Below are 22,535 nucleotides of genomic sequence, written 5' to 3'. Positions count from 1 at the left end.
AAATTCTGAAATTCTTTCCATTCATTTTAATGTACTACATATAAAGGAGTAATTCATAAAGTAAATACAGAAAAATATTTTCTGGAATCCACTATCTTAATGGAATTTTAAGTTAGTAAAATTCAGAACTGGGCTTTATATTAAAACGTACTTGAAATAATCTCTGAACTTTAAAAGCGTTTTAAAAATAGAGTAAAATGTTATTAATTAATATTTATTATTTAAAAAAATAATAAATGATAAACGAAATGAATAGAATACGTTAAATTATTTTTTAAGCGCATTGACGTAATATTTTTTCAGCATCAGCATGCGACTTTCTTATACAAATTTGCAAATATTGTTTTTCCTGTACATACTGGGAAAGAAGAATGCGAAAAATTAACTTCGCTCTCTGTTTTGTTTTGTCAAACAATGAACTTATATTATGAAATCAAGCAATTATGAAGTTGATAAACAACTGCAAGAGCATTTAAATAAAATTCTTATAAAGAAATCGCATCTGAAGAGGCAACAAAATATTTAATTATATATTTATAAAAGTATGATTTTAAAAGAAATCTTCAAAATTGAAAGTAGATTTATATAATAATTTATTAAAATAGTAGATAATTAATTAATAATATGTTAGTTAAAATTTCAAAGTATATTTATTTTAACTTGATGTTTTGTATTAAACAAAAAGCAATTAAGCTAAATTGTCAGAAGTCATTCTCTCTCACTCTTTCTTGTTAAACAATTTAATCAAAAATTTAAAGTAAGTGCTTTCTCTATAAACCAAATAATCATTTGACGCTTATAAATAACAATAATTTGATATTTAACTTTCAAGACTTTCCGATTCAATTTCTCAAAACCCGAGGAAAAGTCCATTTCGGTGCCAGAGATTAGAAAGGCTCGTTAAGAATGATGATGCCGCATGTCTTGAGCATTGATCTCTCCTTTGAATGAAGTGATAAGAATAAAGTACATTCTTCGGGCCATGAAGATTATGATCGAGCGCCGAAACAATTTCTATCGAGATCTTCGTTATAATCGACGCCTGTGGCTCGGCAAGGAGGCGAGATAAACAAAATGTATGAGCATGATAAGAGTAAAAGTAATAGTTCTAGACTTCATTGTTTTCATCTGCATCTAGAATATAAACAAGGAATTTTTATCGAGTGATAACTCATCTCATTTTGTTTATTGGATCGAATATTTTTTTTTTTTTTGCCTTCTGTATTTTTGGAAGCGTATTTGCTTTCGGTGCTATCTAAGAAGGGACTACTGTTTTAGAAATAAGAAAATAAGATGTTTATGATAGATTAGTTTTTATGTTCTGATTATAAGTGTCATATTTGTCTTAAATTTAAAGAAGAGTAATTGTTAAAATTTAAGCTTTATTTAGCTCTTTATTAAGCTCTCGGATAATTTTGTGAAATTTTTTTAAAAAAATTATTTCAATAAATTTCTCAAACATATTTAAACATTTAAATTTTTGTTTAACAATGCTCTTTAATGAAAAAATTTAATTATTCAGTTATTACTATTTTATTGTAACTATTCAGGTAAGAAGTATTGTTTTCAAATATTAAATTTGTTTGAGTTTGACATGTTAAGATATAAAAAGTAATGTTAAAAGAATAAATATTCTTTGTCATCACTATTTTATTATTATTTTACGTTTATTACTGGCTATTTTCACAATGTAGTTAAATTTAAAAAGTCAAATACTGATTTTTATCAAAATAGTTAAAATTTTATTTGAAATTGGCAAATCTACTGGATTTTATTTTAAAGATACAATACGAAGATAAAGGAAGGAGGGTAATAATATTTCTGCTTATCAATTATAATATCTGCTTAACTAAATAGATAAGAAAATCAAGAATAGTGATTTAAATACGAAACAAAAGAATTCTATAAGAAGTTTTAGTGAAGATGATAGCTTTTTGCATTTGGTGAATCAGTAATATTACTGATAATAGGCTTTACATACAATGTACAAAAATTGTAATACTTCTAATATAAAACACGTATAAAATTTATGAAATTAAGAAGAAGACAGCGTATTATTAAACTATTCTTCAGAATAATTTAATTAAGAGAAATAAAGATGAAAAAGGCGATGATTACACTTTAAAATCTTCCTTCCAGTTTAGAAAAATCTTTTGATTTTTAGATTTTGCTTTCCTTTTAAGTCAAGGCTGTCTCTTCTTTACCATCCGGTTTACATTGATCTAAAACACGAATTGAACTGAGATCATAAAACAAAATGAGATCTGACTAAAAAGTTATAAGAGAATTAACGTTTCAAATTAAATGGCTATTTTGTAACGCTCCTCTTTAAATCTAGCTCATGTTAAAAAGAATTATCAGCTTAACTTGAAAAATGTAACTGGGGTTATTTAAAATTTATAAGCATTTTATAAAAATAAATATGAATGCAAAACTTAACCGTAGTTATTTTAAACATTATCGAATGGTTTTTTTTATATAAAAGCTGAAAAACCTATATAAGTTGTTAGCATATTTAAAGCAAAAACAAAAATTTTCCAACCCGGGCATTAGTGATAAATTTATAATTAAATATGGCATATATTGATTTGCTCCTGCGTAAATACTTCACTTTTATAATTTCGGATAAATTAATAAGCTCGTTATATATGAAAGTTAAAAATTGATAATAAGTAATCAATTATCAAAATTATATCGAATGATTAGTAATCTGATGACGTTACGCATATTTTATACTTTATAAATAGTAGCTCCTGAATAATGTATGCAAATAAATAGTATATAGGGTAATTGTTATAAGTTATATAAGGTAAGCGAATGTTTAACGCTATAAATATGAAATAACAATTTATTAACATTAATAAAGGTATAGTACTATCAATTAATTCACATATTGTCAAAGAAAATCAACACTGATTTAAGCAAAGTTCGAATTTTCAAAAATCTCTGTCTAAATCATAGATTGCACTCGCTTCACTTCTTCATGTGTTTTATTTCTGTCTCGAAATTCTTTATAAGACAAGAAAATTACTTTTAGTCATCCGATTGAGATGTTAATTATTCTCAAAACTTTAGAAGACAGACAAGCGAGTTCTGTAAGGAGTCATTTACTATTTCATTATAGAAATCCTGCTTGAATTGGGTTATGAAATTGATTAGGAAGAGGAGATAATAATTTCCTTACAAAAACCGAATTCGTTTCATTATAATTCGAATTACTTTAGTTTTCTAAACAAACATTCAATTTTAAAATAGGAAAATCTTCCAGTATTTCTTCTTAGATTCTCTTAGTTAGCTGTAGTTTAATCAAAAGTTTGCAAGAAGAATTATTTCACATTGTTGAAAAAATTGTTTGAAATAGTGTATGTATATTCTTTGACAAACCTTTTTAAGTTGATAATTTCATAATCTTTTGAACTTTGGGCAAATTTCGTTTGAAATCAACAATGTTTGCACTACGTTAATTAAGCTCTTTTTTTAAAGTTTGATACGAGAACTATTGTTTTAGTACGTTGAATAAACCATTCAAAATGATTTTACAATTACCTTGATAAGCATCTTTAAAAATGCAAAGTTGCAGAATGTGTTGCACATTTAAACTTTGGAAAAAGATGTCCCAATAAGTCGTTTTGGCATTTGTCCAACTGTTAAAGAAAGGAAAAGATAAAACATTCCCCTGCTCGCTGATTAATATGTCACATCTTATCTTGCATTGTTTTCATTTCTATGGAATATTAATGAGGCAGCAGTTCCTTATAACGACGGCACAAGTTTCTACTGTCTACACCTACATAATTACCTCCAAAATATTCGTCAAGTTTAAAAACTGAAAGAGCGGTGAGATGCTCCCAATTATTAAGATTCGCTCCCGAAAAAGTACAGTTTGCTGCTGCCTTTGAAAGCTCTTTCAGTAACAAGAAATCTCGTTGGAAAAAAAAATATAAAAATCATTCTTCGTTTGTTTCAATACAAAATAAAGCTGGTACACTGATATTACTCCTGTTGTTATCTTCCCAATTTATGACCATAAATTCGCAATTTGAAATAGATAAATTTCTCTCTTTGAAAGAATTGCATGGGAATAACTGCAAATATTTAACACTGATAAATGATGATGTCGAGTCATTTTAAATGAGCGTTAACTGTTTCGTATATAACATTTGATTAATAAGTACAGAAAAAGATTGATAAACGATTATAAGACTATATAATGTGATTAATAAGTAAGTAATTAAGAAGTTAAATGATTGGATTTTATAATCTTGAAATCCAGATTCTTCTCAATATATCTAAAAAAGGTAGTGGAAGCTAAACATTATGGCACTGACTGCTAATCCTTTTCCGATTTAGTATAATGAAAGTAACATTCCAAATTGTTTTTGTACCTTTTTGTTTGAATTGGTACACAACCGAAAACTTTCTTTAATGCAGATATATAAGCCAAATATCTTAACTTATTTTCGGAAAATTTTTATTTTCATTTCTTGATAATATTGAAAACATTTTTATTCACATATTGCTTGGATTTGAAATTCTGCTTTCTTCTGATTTATACATATTTATTTTTTTATTTTTTTCCACTTTATATTAATTTTTATTTATTTAAGGCTTGTATTTATTTGACTAGCCCATTGTAAGAGATATTTCACCTTCTTTACTATTGCTTTGTTTCATGTAACACGCATTCGCATTGCATAGTATTCTGTAGAAACCATTTTATTCTCGTGTAACCTAAAACTTATACTCGCACATAAAATTAACATCCTTAACTGTCCTTGCATAAAATATTCAAACTTAAGTTTAGTTCCAATGATGCAGGTGTTTTCTTAATAGATTTCGGTTTTTACTTTGCAATAACAAGATGCTCCCTTAATAGAGCTATTTCCGAAGGAGGAAAATCCGCCTTTTATTTTTACTGCCGATCGATTCCCAAAAAGATTCAAATTAATGATTTAATCTAAAATTTTAATTTTTTTGGGAAGAAAGTAATTGCGTTTAATTGTTTACATAGAACAAAATAAAGACCTAAGGCCAATTATACGGAAACATATTGATCGAACAGGGGAGAAAACGAAAAGAAAAGAAAACGATTAGATGAAGAATTTTTTAAATAAATGTATTTAAATGTTAAGCTGTCTCGGCGGTTTTATTTTCTGTTTAATTAAAGTAATACATTTATTGTTCAGATTATCACAAGTGAGTTTCTCAGTCGGGTTAAAAGAAAGAGGGTGTCCATTTATATGCAGGTTCATTAAAAGAAACACAAGCTCTAAATAATAATTTTGCTTTCTAAAAGATAATTTAATGAATTATATTTTAGGAAGCAAACCTATCAAAGCAGAAATTTCAAGAGCTGCTTTGATAAAAGATTGTATGCAAAAGGGCAATAAAAAGCATTACGGATACATTGTAGCCAATAAAAAATTGTATTTACATACTTTTACTTCATTTATAGCCTTTTTAAAGATTCTAAATAATAATTTTGCTTTTTAAAATCTTTAAATAGGCTATAAATGGAGTAAAGACATGTAAATATTATTTTTTATTAGCTACAATGTAATGCTTTTTATTGCCCTTTTACATACAATTTTTTATCAAAGCAGATTTTGAAATTTCTGCTTTGATATGTTTGCTTCCTAAAATATAATTCATTAAATTATCTTCTTTTATTCTTATATTATATAGTCTATTTTTATTCTAATTCACCTATATAAAGAAAGTTAACTATAAAAGTTATAAGAAGTGGAATTCATGAAATTATTTCGTTGTTAAATTTCACGCAGTTTATTCATTCTTACGTTTCACGAAGTGTAAATGAAATTTTTCACTTTGATGATTGGAAAATATCTTGGAAATATCATTATTTTTTAAATTAGAATGTTGCATAGTTTCAGTGTTAACAATTCCTGTAAAATCAAAGACTTCGAAAAAACTTTTTTAAAACACTAAGGAATTTTTCTGAATATGTTTTCTGATCATTTACCTCCATAGAATCATGATATACAGAAAAAATTTAAGTTGGTCTGCTTGCATTCTAAAAATCAAATGGAACTACTCGGCATTTATAGATATAATTTGTATAATAGAGCTGCTCTGATTTTGTTTCATCAATTGTTTTTCATGCTATTTATTCATTTTTTATTTATATTTTTCATTTAAATTCTTTATACGAGATGAAATTCATAATTCTTTATATTTTTCGTGATTTTAATTGTTTATTGAAATGTATGGAGAGAATGTAAAACTGAGACTTCGGCAATTTTCTTTTGAGGATGGATTTATTTTGAAAATTATCATTAAGGTTTCTAAATTAAATCAGAAAATATCAATTTAAAATTCTCAATTCATTTTTTCATCAGATTCAGATTTTTAAGATCAAAAATTGAATTTTTATCAAATAATAGTTATTTAAAATATAAACGGAAGGGATAAAAAAAACCACTGAAAAGAGAATCGCCTGTCATTTGGGACTTACTTTATGAAATAATATTAGTTCACATTAAAAAATGGTCATATTCAAAGATAAAAATGCAAGTTGTATTATATGTAGAAAGTAATATAAGAGATATGTTATTGTGACTGTTGGCATGTTGATAAATATATTTTATTTATAGATATTATTTAATGGCATATCTTAAAATATGATAAGGAATGCTGTGATTTAATATAATTTTACAAGATAAACGCATCATTTAAAAAAAATATGCGAAACAAATATATATGTATTCTTAAACAGTAAAAGAACTATGAATTAAATTCACTTCTTTTTATTCAGCACTCAATATGCATAAATTAAATACCTTCACTTTTATAACAGTTAAATGTTTGAGATTACTTTAGAAAACCTTGAAAAGGTGAATAAGATTCAAATACTTTTTTACTTTTTTAAAACCTTTTTATAATCGCGTATAAAATTGGTAAGATAAATAAATGAAAATGATTTTTGTTCATTTTAAAAGAATGTAAACAAAAATTTGAAATGACAGGACACAAAGCAGTTGATGGAAATTTAAATAGCTAATTGAACTTACATTGGTCATTTTCATTTGATTACTATTTGGAGCAAATTTGACAAATCTATGGTAAAATCAGATTATAAAATTTTCATGAAAGATATTACATAAACTCTTATTTTTGGAACTTGTAAAAGAGGCAGTTTTATTCAGACCTAATTTACAAATCTTTGTTAAACAAAAGATCCGAACTACAAATGAAACATTTCCAACCAAGAATTCTATACGTCTTTTGTATTCTATGCTAGTTTAAGAGATTGTCTTGACATCACATTGTTATATTTAACCAAATCATATTTCACAAAATAACATTGCTTGCAAAGTAGATCAACAAACCTTTCTAATGAGAATAAAATAATTAAATCGAAAATGAAAAAAAAGGAACTAATAATTAAATGAAGTTATTTGAGATGTTGGAGCTATCATACGAAAAATTCAACTGCGCATTTGTTCTACTGCTAGGTTACTTAGTATGCAATGAAGCCCAAAAGTAGAGACTTCATCACTGTGTGGGCTATTTTCAATTTGTTAAAATACATTTTAAAAGTGTTGTCTCATGACCGATGTGTAAAAAAGAAAGGGAAAATATGATGGTATGTATTTTAATTATTTCTGATTCGCGTTTAAAAGTTAACAGTCACTTATTGCTTTAAAATATAAGCACAATATTATTAATCAATATAAAGTCAAGAAAATGTATAAACAAAATTTTAAATTTATTTCAGAATAAATAAAACTCACTGGTGCCCCTCCATTGTTTTAAAAACAAAATACAAAGACTTTTTTTCTACAAATTGTATAAATAAAGCTGACAGGGAAAAGTTTTATTGGAAGCAAACGATGCCAAGCTCAACTGTACATCTGTTTTACTGCTAGATTACTTAGTGTGCGAAAAAACTCCATAACACAGATTTCTCATCCGTGCTGTCTTATTTCCACGGAAATGGCTTTTAAAAGCAGTTTTGCTTCCCAAAATTATTAACAAATAAAAATATAAGATTTTAAAACATTACATTAAACTTTACATTTAAAAAATTTTCTTATTTAAATTTTAAAGTTAACACGTTGAAAAATATAATTGGCATTACATTTATGCCAATTTAAAGATATCATGAAAAGCAACTATTCTGTCATTATTTGTGTGCTGAAGAATAGTAAAACATTTATAACATTTAGTAAATAAGCATTTTTTATAGAGAAATGAGATTATATGGAAAACGACAATGAAGCATTTTACTATGTCTTACATTAAATAAATATAATACATAAATAAATGAAATGTAAACACAAACGTTCATTCATTTTTAAAACACATAAATGTAAATAAATGATTTTCAATAGCACATTTTTTTTGGCTTTAACTTCATCTCATAAATGCTTTAATTAAACATTTATTGTAACTCATTCAAGATAATTTCACACGAAACTGTTTGAACTTACAACGAAACATAAAATCATGTTAATATTTCTAATAATTAGATACATCTGAGCATACTGTTCCCCTATATTTGTATCCTTTAAATTTTATCTAACAGTTCTTGTTCATTTATACTAAATATAAACTATACTTCATATAAACTATATATATACTAAATTCCAGAAATCAGCATTTTTCTGGGTTGAAGATGTTGAAATACATGGAGATTAACACTGTTAACAATATACTGTTTATTTTGTTTAAATTTGTAACAAGACTTTTAAAAATAACTGAGTATTATAGAAAATAACTATAAAGCATTTGATAGAGTGTTGAAAATATTTTCCAGTTTGAAAACAAATCCTTTTGTTACACATTGTATTTAAAGAGAGAATAATAGTTACATGATGTGAACCGTATGAGACATATCAATTATTAGAACTTTCCAAAATGAAGAAACTTAAACATTTTATACCAAAAGTCACCTTTATCAAATTATGAGGAGAAATTTAAAAGATAATATAGTTCATTATATCAGTAAACACAAATTCCGGCAGAAAACATTTACTACTTTATTTTAACATTCTTGAAACAACAAATAAAGGAAGACAAATATAAAATCAATGTCTGTATTCAAACTCAATCTTTAAAACATTTGTAAAATACTAATAGCATAAAGAGCAACCGCCATTCTCTTTCAACATATTTAGCATGAAATTCTTTTATTTCACTAAGTATAGAGAAATGAATGACTCAAATGATTCGATATAAACCAGGATTCAATGAAAATGACTCTACGTTACACTCTTAAAAATTGTCTGTGCAGTTTATCTAACAAAAATTGTGGCAGAAATTGTGCAGTAACAGATTATATAAATAATATCAGCTGAAACTAGTAGAATGAATCCCTGAAACAGATGTTAATATTGTCGGATTTTCTGTTACGGATTCTAGAAGGACAAGCATTGCAAAGCAACAACTTACCTGCCAGTCTGAGGGCAGACATCCTCTGAAATTCTGGTTCTTCTAGCCATTTGTACATCCTTCGAAACGTCTCCCTCCCCGATTTCAGTTTACTCCAAGGCTTCGGATTCCTCAGCAGGTCTGAGAGCGTCCCCTGGGACCTACACAACACCCTTTGGGCAAAAATTGCTTGAGGTATGCTATAGCGCTTCAATTCCGCACTAATCCTCTGCGCCAGTTCTTTCGTGTTGATCTCTTCGACTTCATCCCCGCTGCTCTTCGCTGAGGATGGAGAGACGGCCGTCGCGACCATCACGGGCTTAATATTTGGGGGTGAGTTCTGAGGATTTGGTTGTTGTTGTTGAGGCTGAGATTGCTGCTGTTGTTGCTGCTGCTGCTGCTGCTGTTGTTGTTGTTGTTGTTGCTGCTGTTGCTGGACCACTGGGGTGGCCACAACGACCTGCTGGGTTTGTGGCGGCGAGCTCACAATAGTGGCCGCCGGTTGGACAGTCACGTGCACCGGCACTGGAATCGCCGATGCGAGGGACAGGGCTACATTAAGGGCAGCCGAAGGGGCCAAACTGACCACCGGCACAGTCATGGGTCCCGGCGAGGGTTTACTCTGTGGACTGGGTACTTGTATTTGGGCGGGTGGGGGACTACTAGGTACATTAAGGCCATTCAAAGTCTGCATCATCGAGGTTGGGGTGTGCAGAGCTGGGCTCTGTGGCGAGCCCAGGTCGCGGTGTGAATACGACTCAAATCCAGTAGGACTGAGCGACTTCTCTGGAGTGTGGATACCGTTCTGAGAATACGACGGCGACTGGGAGTTGAGTCCGTTCGCTGCCAGCATCGAGACTGCTGACGCGTGTGTGACCCCGAGAGTCGGGCTCATGTTCATCACTCCCATAGTTCCCAGTTTTTCGTACTGGAAATTCATTCCCAAGTTGTTCTGCATGAGAGTAAAGCTCCCACTGACATTGCCGTGATGGGCGTAGTGAGTAAACTTGTCCGACATGGTGGAGATGGGTGGTAAAGGTTGCAAAGGGGTCAACGTAGCATAGCTGGAGGCCGTCGAGAAACCGGGGCTGAGTCGGCCGTTCAGATTAGCATAGGCCGGACCTTCGGACAAGGATCGGAAATCGGACGCCTCGATCATGTTGCCGCTGACCTCCTCGGAGTCAGATCGGGAAAGCAGTTCCACGGTTGGCTCCACGTTGTCGACGACCGCGTCCTCTTCGTCATCGGAGTCGGTTGGCCGCGACACGACGGCTTCGAGCGGTGGGGCGCTGTTCTCTGATTCTACGGACACTACCACGACACGAGAGATGCGCTCACGACCCACCAACTCGGCCATTTCCTCGTTCATCAGAAGGTGGCTCGATTCATCCGAACATCGAGAGGATTCACACTGGGAGAGAGCTCTCTTTTCTGGGAAAGGGATTTATCCACGCCGCGCGCACCACAGACGCCAGGAGATTGCCGCCATGTTTGTTGCTGGGAGGACCGCATCTGCGCACCTCTCCCGACGCACGCTCCCTTCTGGCCCCGCTGCGCACGCGCCCGGCCGCTCTCCTCCCCCATCCCAATCTTTTTTTGTTTGGTTCATTCTCTCCTTCCCCCATGAGTCCTTTTGTCTGCCCCCAACCCCCTGTTCTTTTTCACAGCGTTAAAAGGGCACGCTATACCTTCCTACCCTGAACGCTTCTCAGTCGCACACTCAACAGAAAACTTGTTTCCCTGCAACAGGAAAATATTTGGGTTTGTTTTATTAAATTCGCTTTTCTGGAGAAACGGCAATCTTTCGGGTTTGCGGAAAAGTTAGTGGGAGTTCAGTGCCTTCGGAAAAGGAGGCGGTTTCTAGGAATTAAATATTAAACCTTTTCAGATTGTTTAATATAGCACAATCACTATTTATTAGGTTTTTTTTTTCAATTATTAATATTAACTATTAATCAAACATTAAGAACAGAAAGAAAAATTAGAATAAAACGTAAAAAAAGTTATTTTTTTCAACTAATCTTTGGAAAAAAAAATAATTCTTAGTTATTTAGTTTTCTGTGTTCTCAATATATTGCGGAAAATGTAGCATGAGAAGATTAATATTTTCCTCCTCTAAATCAAAAAATTAATAAATTATTTTCATTTAGCGCATTTTCTGTTTCATTCTTCTAAATAAAAGGTTTTCAAAAGAAAGCAAAGAAGTTTTATAATAATTTCCATATCATAAAAGCTAAAATAATACAAGAAAAGAGAAAAAGCAGCATTTACAATAAATATCAATATTTTAAGATATAGAATATCATTGAAATGCATATTATTTAATAAAATTATTAAATAATGACATAAAGAAAATGTCAGTATGGTGCGAGTTCTGTGTCACCGCAATTTCTCTTTTATATTTTAACTCTTCGAATTTAGACTCATTAGAATAATGAATCATTCACTTAAAATTTAAAAGAAGATCAGAATAGTTTTAAATCTTTCCGTAAATTTGCAAGCACGCTAACGTATTAAGTAAAGGCAACTAGAGACTTATAGCTATTGCTTAGTCCTCAAACGGTGTTATTTTTTATGACTAAATCCGTTTGTTTTTTACTTTAAAATAGCCTATCCAGTTCTCTAGAATTTTAACCGCAATTTCAGTGTCAGATTAATCAAAGTTGAATTAGCACTAGTTGGAGAAGAATTTTTAACGCCAAATATCTCTACTAACATAATCTACTTTTATGTTATTTCATCATAAATTTCAAGATATTTTGAAGTACATTGTACATAACAGGACGTACTTGAAGAATAATTGTATTTTCTTTTCCTTCTGAATACATTTCTTTTTCAGAGTAAACCAGGTCATAATTGAAGTTTCATTACTCAAAATATTCTGCAAATGTTAGCTAAGAAATTCCCGGGCAAATTCTGTAGTATTTTTAGACTCGGAAAATATCGAAATTACTCAATCGTATTTGTAGAAATTATGTCGTTTTAATATCTGCATATTAACTTTTTCAATTGCGTTTATTATATTTAGTGAGATATTTTCATGCAAACTGTTAAACTTATCTGCAGATATTAAATTCACACATGGGCAAAAGTGATTGTCAACTTTGAAGTACATTTCCACTTTTCAAAAATGTTTGGAAAAGTTAGAACTTTATTTTTTGTTTCCAATTTTACATTTTAGCCAGACTCAAATTTAATACATTAGAACAAGTGTAATGTTTTCGGAAATTTTACTCCCTAATAAAAAACAACTTTTTAAAAATTCTAATAAACTTGTTTATAAAAAATTCGAATAAAATTTTAAGTGTTTCATCTAACAGTTTTGTGATAAAAAAGGCAAAAGATATTAGCAGAAAATATTTTTCGGAAGTGGACAGTAACAACTTCAGCTTTAAAAAATAAAAACAAATGAGATGCTCAGAAATATAAGAAGTGAACGCGATTTCAATTGATAGCATTCCTGATTTTTAAATAATTATCGTTTGAGTTTTTTTAAACCTGTTAAAGTTCACCTCATTTTAAAAAATAGATCTCGGTAAATTTCTTTCAAACTATGCAAAGATTAAGAAAACCCTGAAGCAAATTAAAACAAATAATTTGGGGAGGGGGTCTATTTTTTATTTATATTCATTAACTGTTTTTTAATTTATTTTCTTGGTAAAATTATTGAAAAATCGGTGTGAAAAAGTCATTTTGGAAAACTTTATTAAGTATACATATGAAAAACGTGCAAACTATCAAAAAATAAAAATTATTTTCATATTTTCTGCATTACCTAAAACCAAACCATTTCCTGAATAATTTAAACAAACAAGATAAAACAAAATAAAAAAGCAAAGTATCTCAAAATGATTTCAAAGTCTGGATAATGGATGTCTTATGCCAATTGAAAATCTTTGTGAATATATATTAACTCCGTAGAAAAATTAAAAAAGAATTAATGGAATCCATTCGGTAGAAGTGACATTTTAACTTTTGTATTTCTATGTTTTTACTACCTACAAATAGGATATTCACTTTTGCTAATGATTTTTAATATACATATTATTTGAATTGCTAAAACAATTGCAATAAGCTGTTAGTTAATTATTAGCCACTTTTTCACTAGTTTAAAATCATGAACGCTTGTATTTATTATTCTAATGATTCCATGAAAATTACATAGTAACAAGCATTAGTCTGTTCATAAATTATCTCGTGTTAATTGCTCAAAAGTTTTATAGTATTTCTTTCTCAATATTTCTTTTTATATATATATTATATATATATTTCCTTTTTTCCTCAATTTTTCCTTACATATTCTCAATATTTCCTTTTTTGGAAAGGTCTTCTCCATTATTAACATTTTTAACGCTTTTTTAATGTTAAAAGAACAAAATGCAGATGAACAATAACATATTTAAAAAAAATTAACATCAAGAAATATTAGCATTTTTATTATTTTTAAGCAGTCCTATTTTGTTATTAAATAAGGCGAAATATTCAGCTTTTTTTTTTTTAAATTTGCTAAGCATAACATTTTTATTACGATTAGCATGTTAAATGCACTTTTACTCATCATGCAAAATGCATCTTTGCTAATTATACAAAATGTACTTTTGCTCCATCATATATTATATTTGATAAATACTTCCAAAATTCTCCTAATTTGGAAAGGTCTGCTCCATTTTTAATAGGCTTTCTATTTAAAAAAACAAAAAAAGAAAACAAAATGCAGATGAACAATAACATATTTAAAAAAAGTTAATATCAACACTTATTTGCATTTTTAGTATTTTTAAGCAGTCTTATTTTGTTATTAAATAAGGCAAAAAATTCAATCTTTTTTCCATTTTTTTTTTTAAATTTACCAGGCATTCAAAATTTTTATTATGAATAGTATGTTATATGCATTTTTTCTCATCACACAAAATGCACTTTTTCTCATCATATAAAGTGCACTTTTTCTCATCATACAAAATGCACTTTTTCTCATCATACAAAATGCACTTTTGCTCTTCATGCAAAATGCACTTTTGCTCTTCATGCAAAATATACTTTTGCTCAATCATATATTATATTTGATAAATATGTGTCCAAATTCTCGCCGTGAAGATCCTATTCGTTGAATGAACAGTATTTAATTATTTCTCGCATAATACCACAGTCCAACACGAGAATACAAACTAACAAGCGCTATGCAGTGCGAGTCAATTTTTCCGCTTCTAAATGTTCCATCCAATCCATCACCTCACACCATCCCCTCCTCCCACTTGCTAAGAACGGTGCAAAATGTGCCGATTCATCCACAGGATCGAATTCCTCTCGAACGACAGTGGCATAAGGCAAAATGTAAACAAAGACAGCATGTTGGTCATACCACGCGGGAAATCCTCTCCCTCTACTATTGAGAAACAAAGGATCGATAATCGCCGTGGATTCAACGTGTAGGAATGGAGCAATTTTCGTGGTTGAATTTTGCGAGAAACTTAAGAAGAATCAATTCTTATTTAAAGACGAAAGAATTGGAATGCATTCGACGGCACGATAACATTCCTCTTCGCCATTTAATTGAATCTTATTTACCCATTCGATAGTTTCACATATTCTTCATTTCTGCGGTTTCACCAGTTCGTGATCCAAAGCAGGTTACTGCGAAAGGTTTGGTTCTGTTTTGACTTTTTTTCTTGGACGCTGAAAGATTTTTTTTCAATTAATTAAGTCCGATTTTGAGAGAAAATTAAAATGTATTCATTATTATCATTCGATATTTTGTCATGTCTAAACATTGAGGTTTTTTATCAGTTTGTGATTCAAAGCTGGTTACTGCAAAAGATTGGATTTTTTATTATTTTTTATTGGATGCTGAATAAACTTTTTTTTAATCTTAATTTAGTTCAATTTTTAGAATAACCTTAAACATATTTTTTCATGTCTAAAAATTGCGGTTTTATCGGTTTGTGATCCAAAGGAGGTTACTGAAAAGATTGGATTTTTTTTTCTTTCTTATTTTTCTTTCTTGGAAGCTGAATGAATTTTTTTGTCTTAATTTGCTTAAACTCTGAGAGGAAATTAAAAATATTCACATTTTTATTACAACTATTTGCTGTGTATTAATAACTTTAGTACATATTTGTTTGCTAAAGTATTGAAGAAATTTAAAAAAAAATCCATTCTAATTTAGAAAATAAAGTATTTGAATCGTTTTCAAACTGTCTAAGTGTGTTATATTTTTCATCAACGGTATATATTTTATCTGTGTCCTCTTTTCTGTGTTTTCTCAGCTTCAAGACTATCAATCATTTTCCTCACATTCTCTTAGTCAACAAAAAACATATAATTTTTTTTTATTTGAATAAAATTTAATTAGTTTCAGTATTGCTTAGTTATTTAGAAAAAAAATGTGGAGTTTGGTAAAAATCTATTGATTTAGACATGGGAATTGGATTTAAAAGTGAATTAACAAACGGAAAAATAAAAAAACATTTAGTGCCAAAAAAGGTTTTTTCCTTTCCAAAGTATAGCAATTATCAGAGTTTTGAATTTGGAAAAAAATGGTGGTTCCTAAACCACTTTAAATAATTTAAAAACACATTGATATATGTTACCGATGATATTAGTATCACGAAATGTGACCTGAAGAAATTTCGGGATATCAAGACACCTGCTTTCAGGACTGGAACGAGGGGTTTTGAAGTGAAAAACTAAGTAAGTACCACTGACCACGAAAATGCAATAACTGTCAAAATTGGTCTGAATATTTTTCTCTTATAAAATTTGAAATATTTTTCCAATCTTTTTAAACAAGAAGGGAAGCAATTAGCTTTGGGAGACAGTAGTGTTCTTGGTATGGATTTGGCATTCGGAGTCACATGTAGTCATTAAAGCAAATAGAAAAAATTCGTCAGAAATTTAAAGACAATGACTAATTTTTATAGGGATTTGAAAGAATGAGCGTTCCTATTTTGTACATTGATTTTTTTTTCGACTTTAAATTCTCTGACTTTATATCATCATGATTTCTAGCAAATAGCAACGGAAAATTTTATTTTATTTCTTCTTATGCATCTAAATGTTTCGTATATATTATTTTTATCTGTTCTGAATATCACCGTGACGATACTCTCGTACAGAAACTACGGATATATTTTTATGTAAACTGATATTGTTTTAAAACAGCAGGTGCTGTTTTAACTATTGTTTTCAAAGGGACATTCCCCTGAGGTAAAAATTGTGATATTTCCGCACATCCACATGTCGACATTTTTAGTTTGTTGCTATACCGTTCTAACAGCATCTCTGCATGAAATTCTTGATAAATTATCTTTACCATTTTAGTTTTCTTTTTGAAAGAATAAATGGCCATCCACACTTTTTATTTTCTCGAATACAAAAATAGAAATAAAGCATTAAATCATCAACAATTCGACCTCAACATTTGATGAATTTATAACGTTTTTGATGTCTCTGAGTAAAGAAAAAAATTTATTTGGAGTTAAATATGTCTGTCTGTAAACTCGATAGTTCAAAAACTTAACAAGCTAGACGGATGAATTTTGGTACCCGGTGTTTATGCATAAACTCTATAACAATTTTTTTGTAAGAAATACACCAAAAGAAAGTCTATCTACCTATCTATTCGCATCTATATAAATACGACCCAAAAACATGCAGAGCCAGACAAGTGACATTTGCCATATTTTATCACCAAAATTGTAAATGTGCATCCTATTTTGGTTCAAAACTTGCAGAAGGTGTTTGCCTGCCGTCTGTTTATTCATGGATAACTCAAAAATACAATAAGTCAATAAACAAAATTTAATATAGTTTGATATTCGACCCTCTTTTCAAATCGACTGACCAGAAGTGGTCCAAATACAAACTTGATTCGTTTGACTGTGCTTTTTGCTTCACTCAAATGGAGACATTATTTTTATTTTCGCTGACTTCAAAGTGGTCATGTGTATCTCGTTAGGGTTCATATTGGGATCATATTGATCATCTTAATAGTGAACATTACGCCATATATCAATGCCGAAGTTCATCTAAGCCTTTCCTCCCCCCCCCCAAGAAAAAATACTTTCATATTTCCAATAAAGCTTAATTTCACACTTTTTCTTTCTTATTTTATTGAAATTCTATGGATAGTAATGTTTCTTTCTTGAGCACATCACTCAACCATTTTTCGCTAGTGGCCTATAATCGTAGGACATACTTTATAAATAACTTTAAGCAAAGAAGCAACTTCACATACATTCTGCTAACAGGTCCGTTATACTTTCACCTTTTTTTTAAAAAAAAAATCTAGCTTTTCCAGTTTTTATAGAATTTAGTATTTTGTTATGCTACGAAAGAAAAAAAGATCCCCCTTTGTGAAGGGTCATTAGGGGTTATCGACTTTGTACGGGAAGGGAGGGGGTCCTTTTGTTAAAACAATGGTACCGCTCTACAAACCACCAGAAGTTCACCCCACCATGTTTCTACTTCATGCATTGTGATTTTTGCAGTTATCTGACTTATTTATTTGTTTAATTATTTGAAAGTGTTTTTATTTTTAATTGCTTGCAGTTTTTTAATTTAAAAAATGAGTATTAAAATATCATTGAATTGACTTCAAAAATTACATTTATATACACTTTAAATTATTTCTAAATATACTTTTTATTAATTTCTGATTATTCAGGTTGTACATCTACGTTCATTTATCTATGTATACTGGACTGAATTAATATAAGTTTTAATCATTCATTTCATTTTTAGTATTCTTTAAAAAGATTAAAAAATAATCATTCAAAACGAATGCATTGCATATGCAGTTAGTTTAATTAAAATTGCGCATCCGCTGAATATTTATGATCTGTTATTCAAAATGAAGGAAAAGTAAAAAGCTCTGAAGTGTCTAGATGCCTTTTATTCAAAAGCAATTCAATAGACATGTATTCAGTAAAACGGATAATGTAATTTTCCCATTTCTTTCCACTCTAATAATAACGAAAATATTATTTTCACTCGTTTTAAAAGTATTTTTCTCGAATAATTTGTATTAGAAAAGAATCTCAATTTATTTGTATTAAAAATAAATTTTTAAAAATGAGGGAAAATTAAATTTTAAAAAGGGGAAAGGAAAAAGAGAATCAAAGAAGGGAAAAAATAATATTTTGTTTTAGTGTTTAAGCAAGTCTTCGAAAATTTTAATATTAAATATTAAAATTTTCGAAGATTTACTTAATTTAAAATTTCGAAAAATATTTAATATTTTTCACAAAATTTTTTAAATATAATAATTTTTGAAATGAATGATGCAACTTTTAAACTAAAAAAACATATTCTTGCAATAAAATAGATGAATTAATTTTTAATATACTTAAAAGCAAAAGAAATGTTTTATTTTTTTTAATATTTATTATTTTTTAACAAATTATCAGATCCAACCAGAGAATATGCTTTAAGAGGGCTACGTACAAAAAGATTGCTACTAAACCACAATTTTTAAAACTTTTGTCCCAAATTTTGAACGCTTATGCATGTACTAAAATGTTTTATATTGCATATTTCATTAAATGTTTAAAAAATAACATCAAAAATATAAATTAGATGTCAAATGAAAAAAAAAATGAAGGCAGAAGATAAAATTTTTAAACCTGAAAACTCCTTAATCATTATAAGACGGAATGAATGAGTTTCCTTTTCCTGTATTTGAATAGGAAAAATTCCGATGTTAAATATTCCGTTTATATTTCAACGATTGACGTAAAGCCAATAACTGTAAAGAGAAAGTTTTCTTAATAAACAACAAGTATCAAATAAACACATTTTAAATGTACCTTTAGATATGCTTTGAAATTCTAGAAGAGTTTTTCGGTTTCCTTGACAACTAAAAGAATTGCGTGGCGATTATGGGTTTGCTTTGAATAGTTTGTCCCAATAGTAGAATTTCCATAGATGAAATGATGATGGGAAATGCTGTATAAGAAACATTTTTTCTTCTCTAGAATCTTTTGCATTTGTTGGTAAAATTCGATCTTGCCCGCATAGTAAATTTCGTGTAAAAAAAGAACCATAATCGTTTTTCTTCTTTCCTTTCTCATTTCTCATGCAACTAGTAACAAAATTATATCACTTCGTCCCGCTGAGTATTTTCATTCTATTTGTTTCTCGTTAAATTAAGAGCGATAATAAGCAGATATTTTTGGATATGCATATTTTATAATATACGAACACATTTTTCTTAAACTTGTTTTAGAAAATTTGCAACACGAAAATCGATACATTTCTTCCATCAATAAGTGCCTATAATTTTTTTTTTTATTTATTTAACTAAAGTGTATTTAAGATACGAAGCATAAATATTTAAATATATAATATTATGCTGAAAATGCATAATTATTTATATTTAAATATGTTCAAGATAAGTATTTCAGATTTTTAATACATCATATGTATTGAATATACTCAAAATGCATATGATAATACATATGAGAAAAAATCAATGCAAACTGCCTTATAATGCCCCTTCCTTATAATTCGTTAATAATTTTTCGTCAGGTAATTATGCAAAATTTGTATATCAATTTCATATTCATTTTAACTTTTAAATGGATTATTTCTATTTTTCTTAGAAAGTATTGCCGGGGATCGATGTCCATCTGTTAAAAATACACCTGTAAAAAAATTCAGCATTAATAATTTGCCATAACAATTTTTCTTCAGCTTGACAATCCGATCTAATTGAAAGAAATTTCATATTTGTGGTTCTTTTTTTTATTAACGTATTTATTTTAACCCTTTCTAGGGCCGTGGGAAGTATGCTTCCCACCAAATTTATCAATCTTTGTATAAATTTATGTAGGTTTCATAAGTTCTGGCAAATTTTTTTATTTTTTTAGAAAGACAGAAACTTAGATGCTTTAGTTCTTTATTTTACACAAAATGATGTGTCTTGATTTGATACTTAATTATTAATGAACCAAATTAATTAATTAATCAAATTAAATTTATCTAATAAGCTAAATGAATCCCTTTTCTTATTCTAATTTCAAGCCTAAAAATATTTTAACATAATATGACTAGAAAAAAATGGCCCTTTAAAGGGTTAACTGAATAAAGAAATCATTTTTTTACTTATGTATTGATATTTGTAAGTTTAAGTCAAGCGTTGAAGAAAACTTCTCACCATACATTACCTTCCTTTTTATAATTCATTCCGCAAAGTGATTGACTTTTCAGGTTGAAAATTCAATAAGGATGATTATTAAAATTATCTTTGATATAAAACCATTATCAAAACTTTGTAAAAATTTCAAAAACATTTAATATTTAAAGAGTTCAACAGTAGAAAATAAGTTTTTTTAAAGAAATTCAGGATATAACGTAACAATACTTTCCTTTGATTCAAAAATTATTTTAGTAAGTATTCATTGGCAATAAAGTCTAACTTTCTAAGTAAGTTCTTATAAACATTTAATTAGATTTCCAACAAAATGAAAGCAAACGAAAAAATTATCTTATAGGTCATCATTTCTTTTATCTGATTATTATTATTATAAAATTAAAAATTATAATATAAAACAAATCAATGGTTACGTTTTTCGGATTTTTTCGAATACAAAAACTGTAAATAAGGATGTTAGTTGTATCTAATGTTATGATTTTTCTTATAATTTACTCATAGACGTGTAAACACTTGTCTATTTTTTTAGAATAAAAAAATCGATGAATTTACAAGGGAAGGTTAGTAATTAAATTCGGAATCCAAATAAGCATTTAATGTGCTTCTCAGAACGAAATATAACAAATATGTAGTTGTATCTAATGTTTTAATTTTTCTTGTAATTTACTCATAAACGTGTAACAATTTGCCGGTTTTTTCAGCATTAAAAATCGATGAATTTTCAAGGGAAGGTTAGTAATTAAATTCGGAACCCAAATAAACAATGAATGTGCTTCTCTGAACGAAGTAAACATGTATCTCTGCTTTCTACGAGTTAATGCACCGTTAAAACAACTTTCCCGTACATACATGCCGTAAAAAAGGAGCATTGCAAGAGAAAAGCGTCAAGTGTCAATTGGCTCGAAAAATGTCTGGTAAAAATGCATGCGCTTGAAAGCGGCTTGATTTGAAGACACTCATTTAAAAGTTAGATTGTATTGTTTCTCCTGAAGCCATAAAACTGAATTTCCCTTTCGGTAAACTCCAAACGCTTCGCTACAAAAGTGGCTTGTGTACCTAGTTGCGTCACATGCTTTGCGTGAGGCTGCCTAATGCCAAAAGCAGCTGGCTCCGCCTTTGTGTCCGTATCCGTATTGGATGAACACAACTGCTGGATTCACATTCACATTGGGGACTAATCACAAATTGAAAAAGATTAGTTAAAACTGTATGTAGCAAAGAGGGGACAACCTGCCATAATAATGGTGTGCAGTGAAAAGTAGGTATGATGAACGCATGAAAAACGCATGAGCGACCGGTCCTTTAATTCATTGTTTATTTTTTTTTTCTATTTTCCGGCAAAATATTATATTTCTCTGTACTTCATCTTTAACTTCATCTTCATCTTTGTTCTTCATTTTTAACTTCATCTTCATCTTCTTCTCTGTACCTCATCTGCTTCCATTTACTAAAAAACATAAATATTGTTAGAAACAAATATATTACTTCTGTAGATATTAAATAAACAGGCGAAGAATATTATTGGCAATAAATTTGGTTATTTATAAATGATGTAACAAGGAAGGATAATTCATATGTAGCAGAATATTACAACAAAGGTAAATTTAGAAAGCAACATTTACTTCAGATTTTATCATTTTTTAATTTGCATATTAAATCATTTTAAAAGGCCTTATAAAAATTATAATATACGATAAACAGAGTCTTTTCTTAAACTGCTCATTGTAAATGCTTTTATTGCTCTATAGAAACAATTCAAATTTAGTTGAATAACGTCAGTGAATTCTCGATACTTGTTAGTAACTGAATTCTTGATATTTGGTGTTTTTCAAGTCATAACGCTAATATTACTTGAAGAAACATCAAACATTGTTTTGAGACCATCCAAAATAGCGAATTAAGGATTTTAATATTTCTTGATTGAATTCTGGGATTCTGATAATTACTGATTTAAAATATTGTTGAAAAATAAACGCATTTCTCGTATAAATTT

At 29.1% G+C, this 22,535-nt stretch overlaps 1 protein-coding gene and 1 long non-coding RNA gene across 4 annotated transcripts in view; one reads left to right on the top strand and one right to left on the bottom strand.

Moving 5' to 3' along the window:
* Positions 1-10,887, bottom strand: part of LOC129958053 (hepatocyte nuclear factor 6-like) — a 183,364-nt gene extending 172,477 nt beyond the window's left edge. For all 3 annotated transcript variants that reach the window (XM_056070212.1, XM_056070213.1, XM_056070214.1), the window contains exon 1: positions 9,415-10,887. In XM_056070212.1, the coding sequence (XP_055926187.1) occupies positions 9,415-10,762 (1,348 nt within the window). In that variant the 5' untranslated portion in view covers positions 10,763-10,887. The remainder of the gene's footprint in view (positions 1-9,414) is intronic.
* The window catches only part of LOC129958055 (uncharacterized), a 125,695-nt gene that overhangs the window by 101,086 nt on the left and 2,074 nt on the right, over positions 1-22,535 (top strand). The window lies entirely within an intron of this gene.

This window comes from Argiope bruennichi, chromosome X1 (genome assembly GCF_947563725.1).
Source record: "Argiope bruennichi chromosome X1, qqArgBrue1.1, whole genome shotgun sequence".
NCBI lineage: Eukaryota > Metazoa > Arthropoda > Arachnida > Araneae > Araneidae > Argiope > Argiope bruennichi.
Note: the sequence above shows the minus strand (reverse complement) of the source record. Positions and strands in the feature narration are given on the sequence as shown.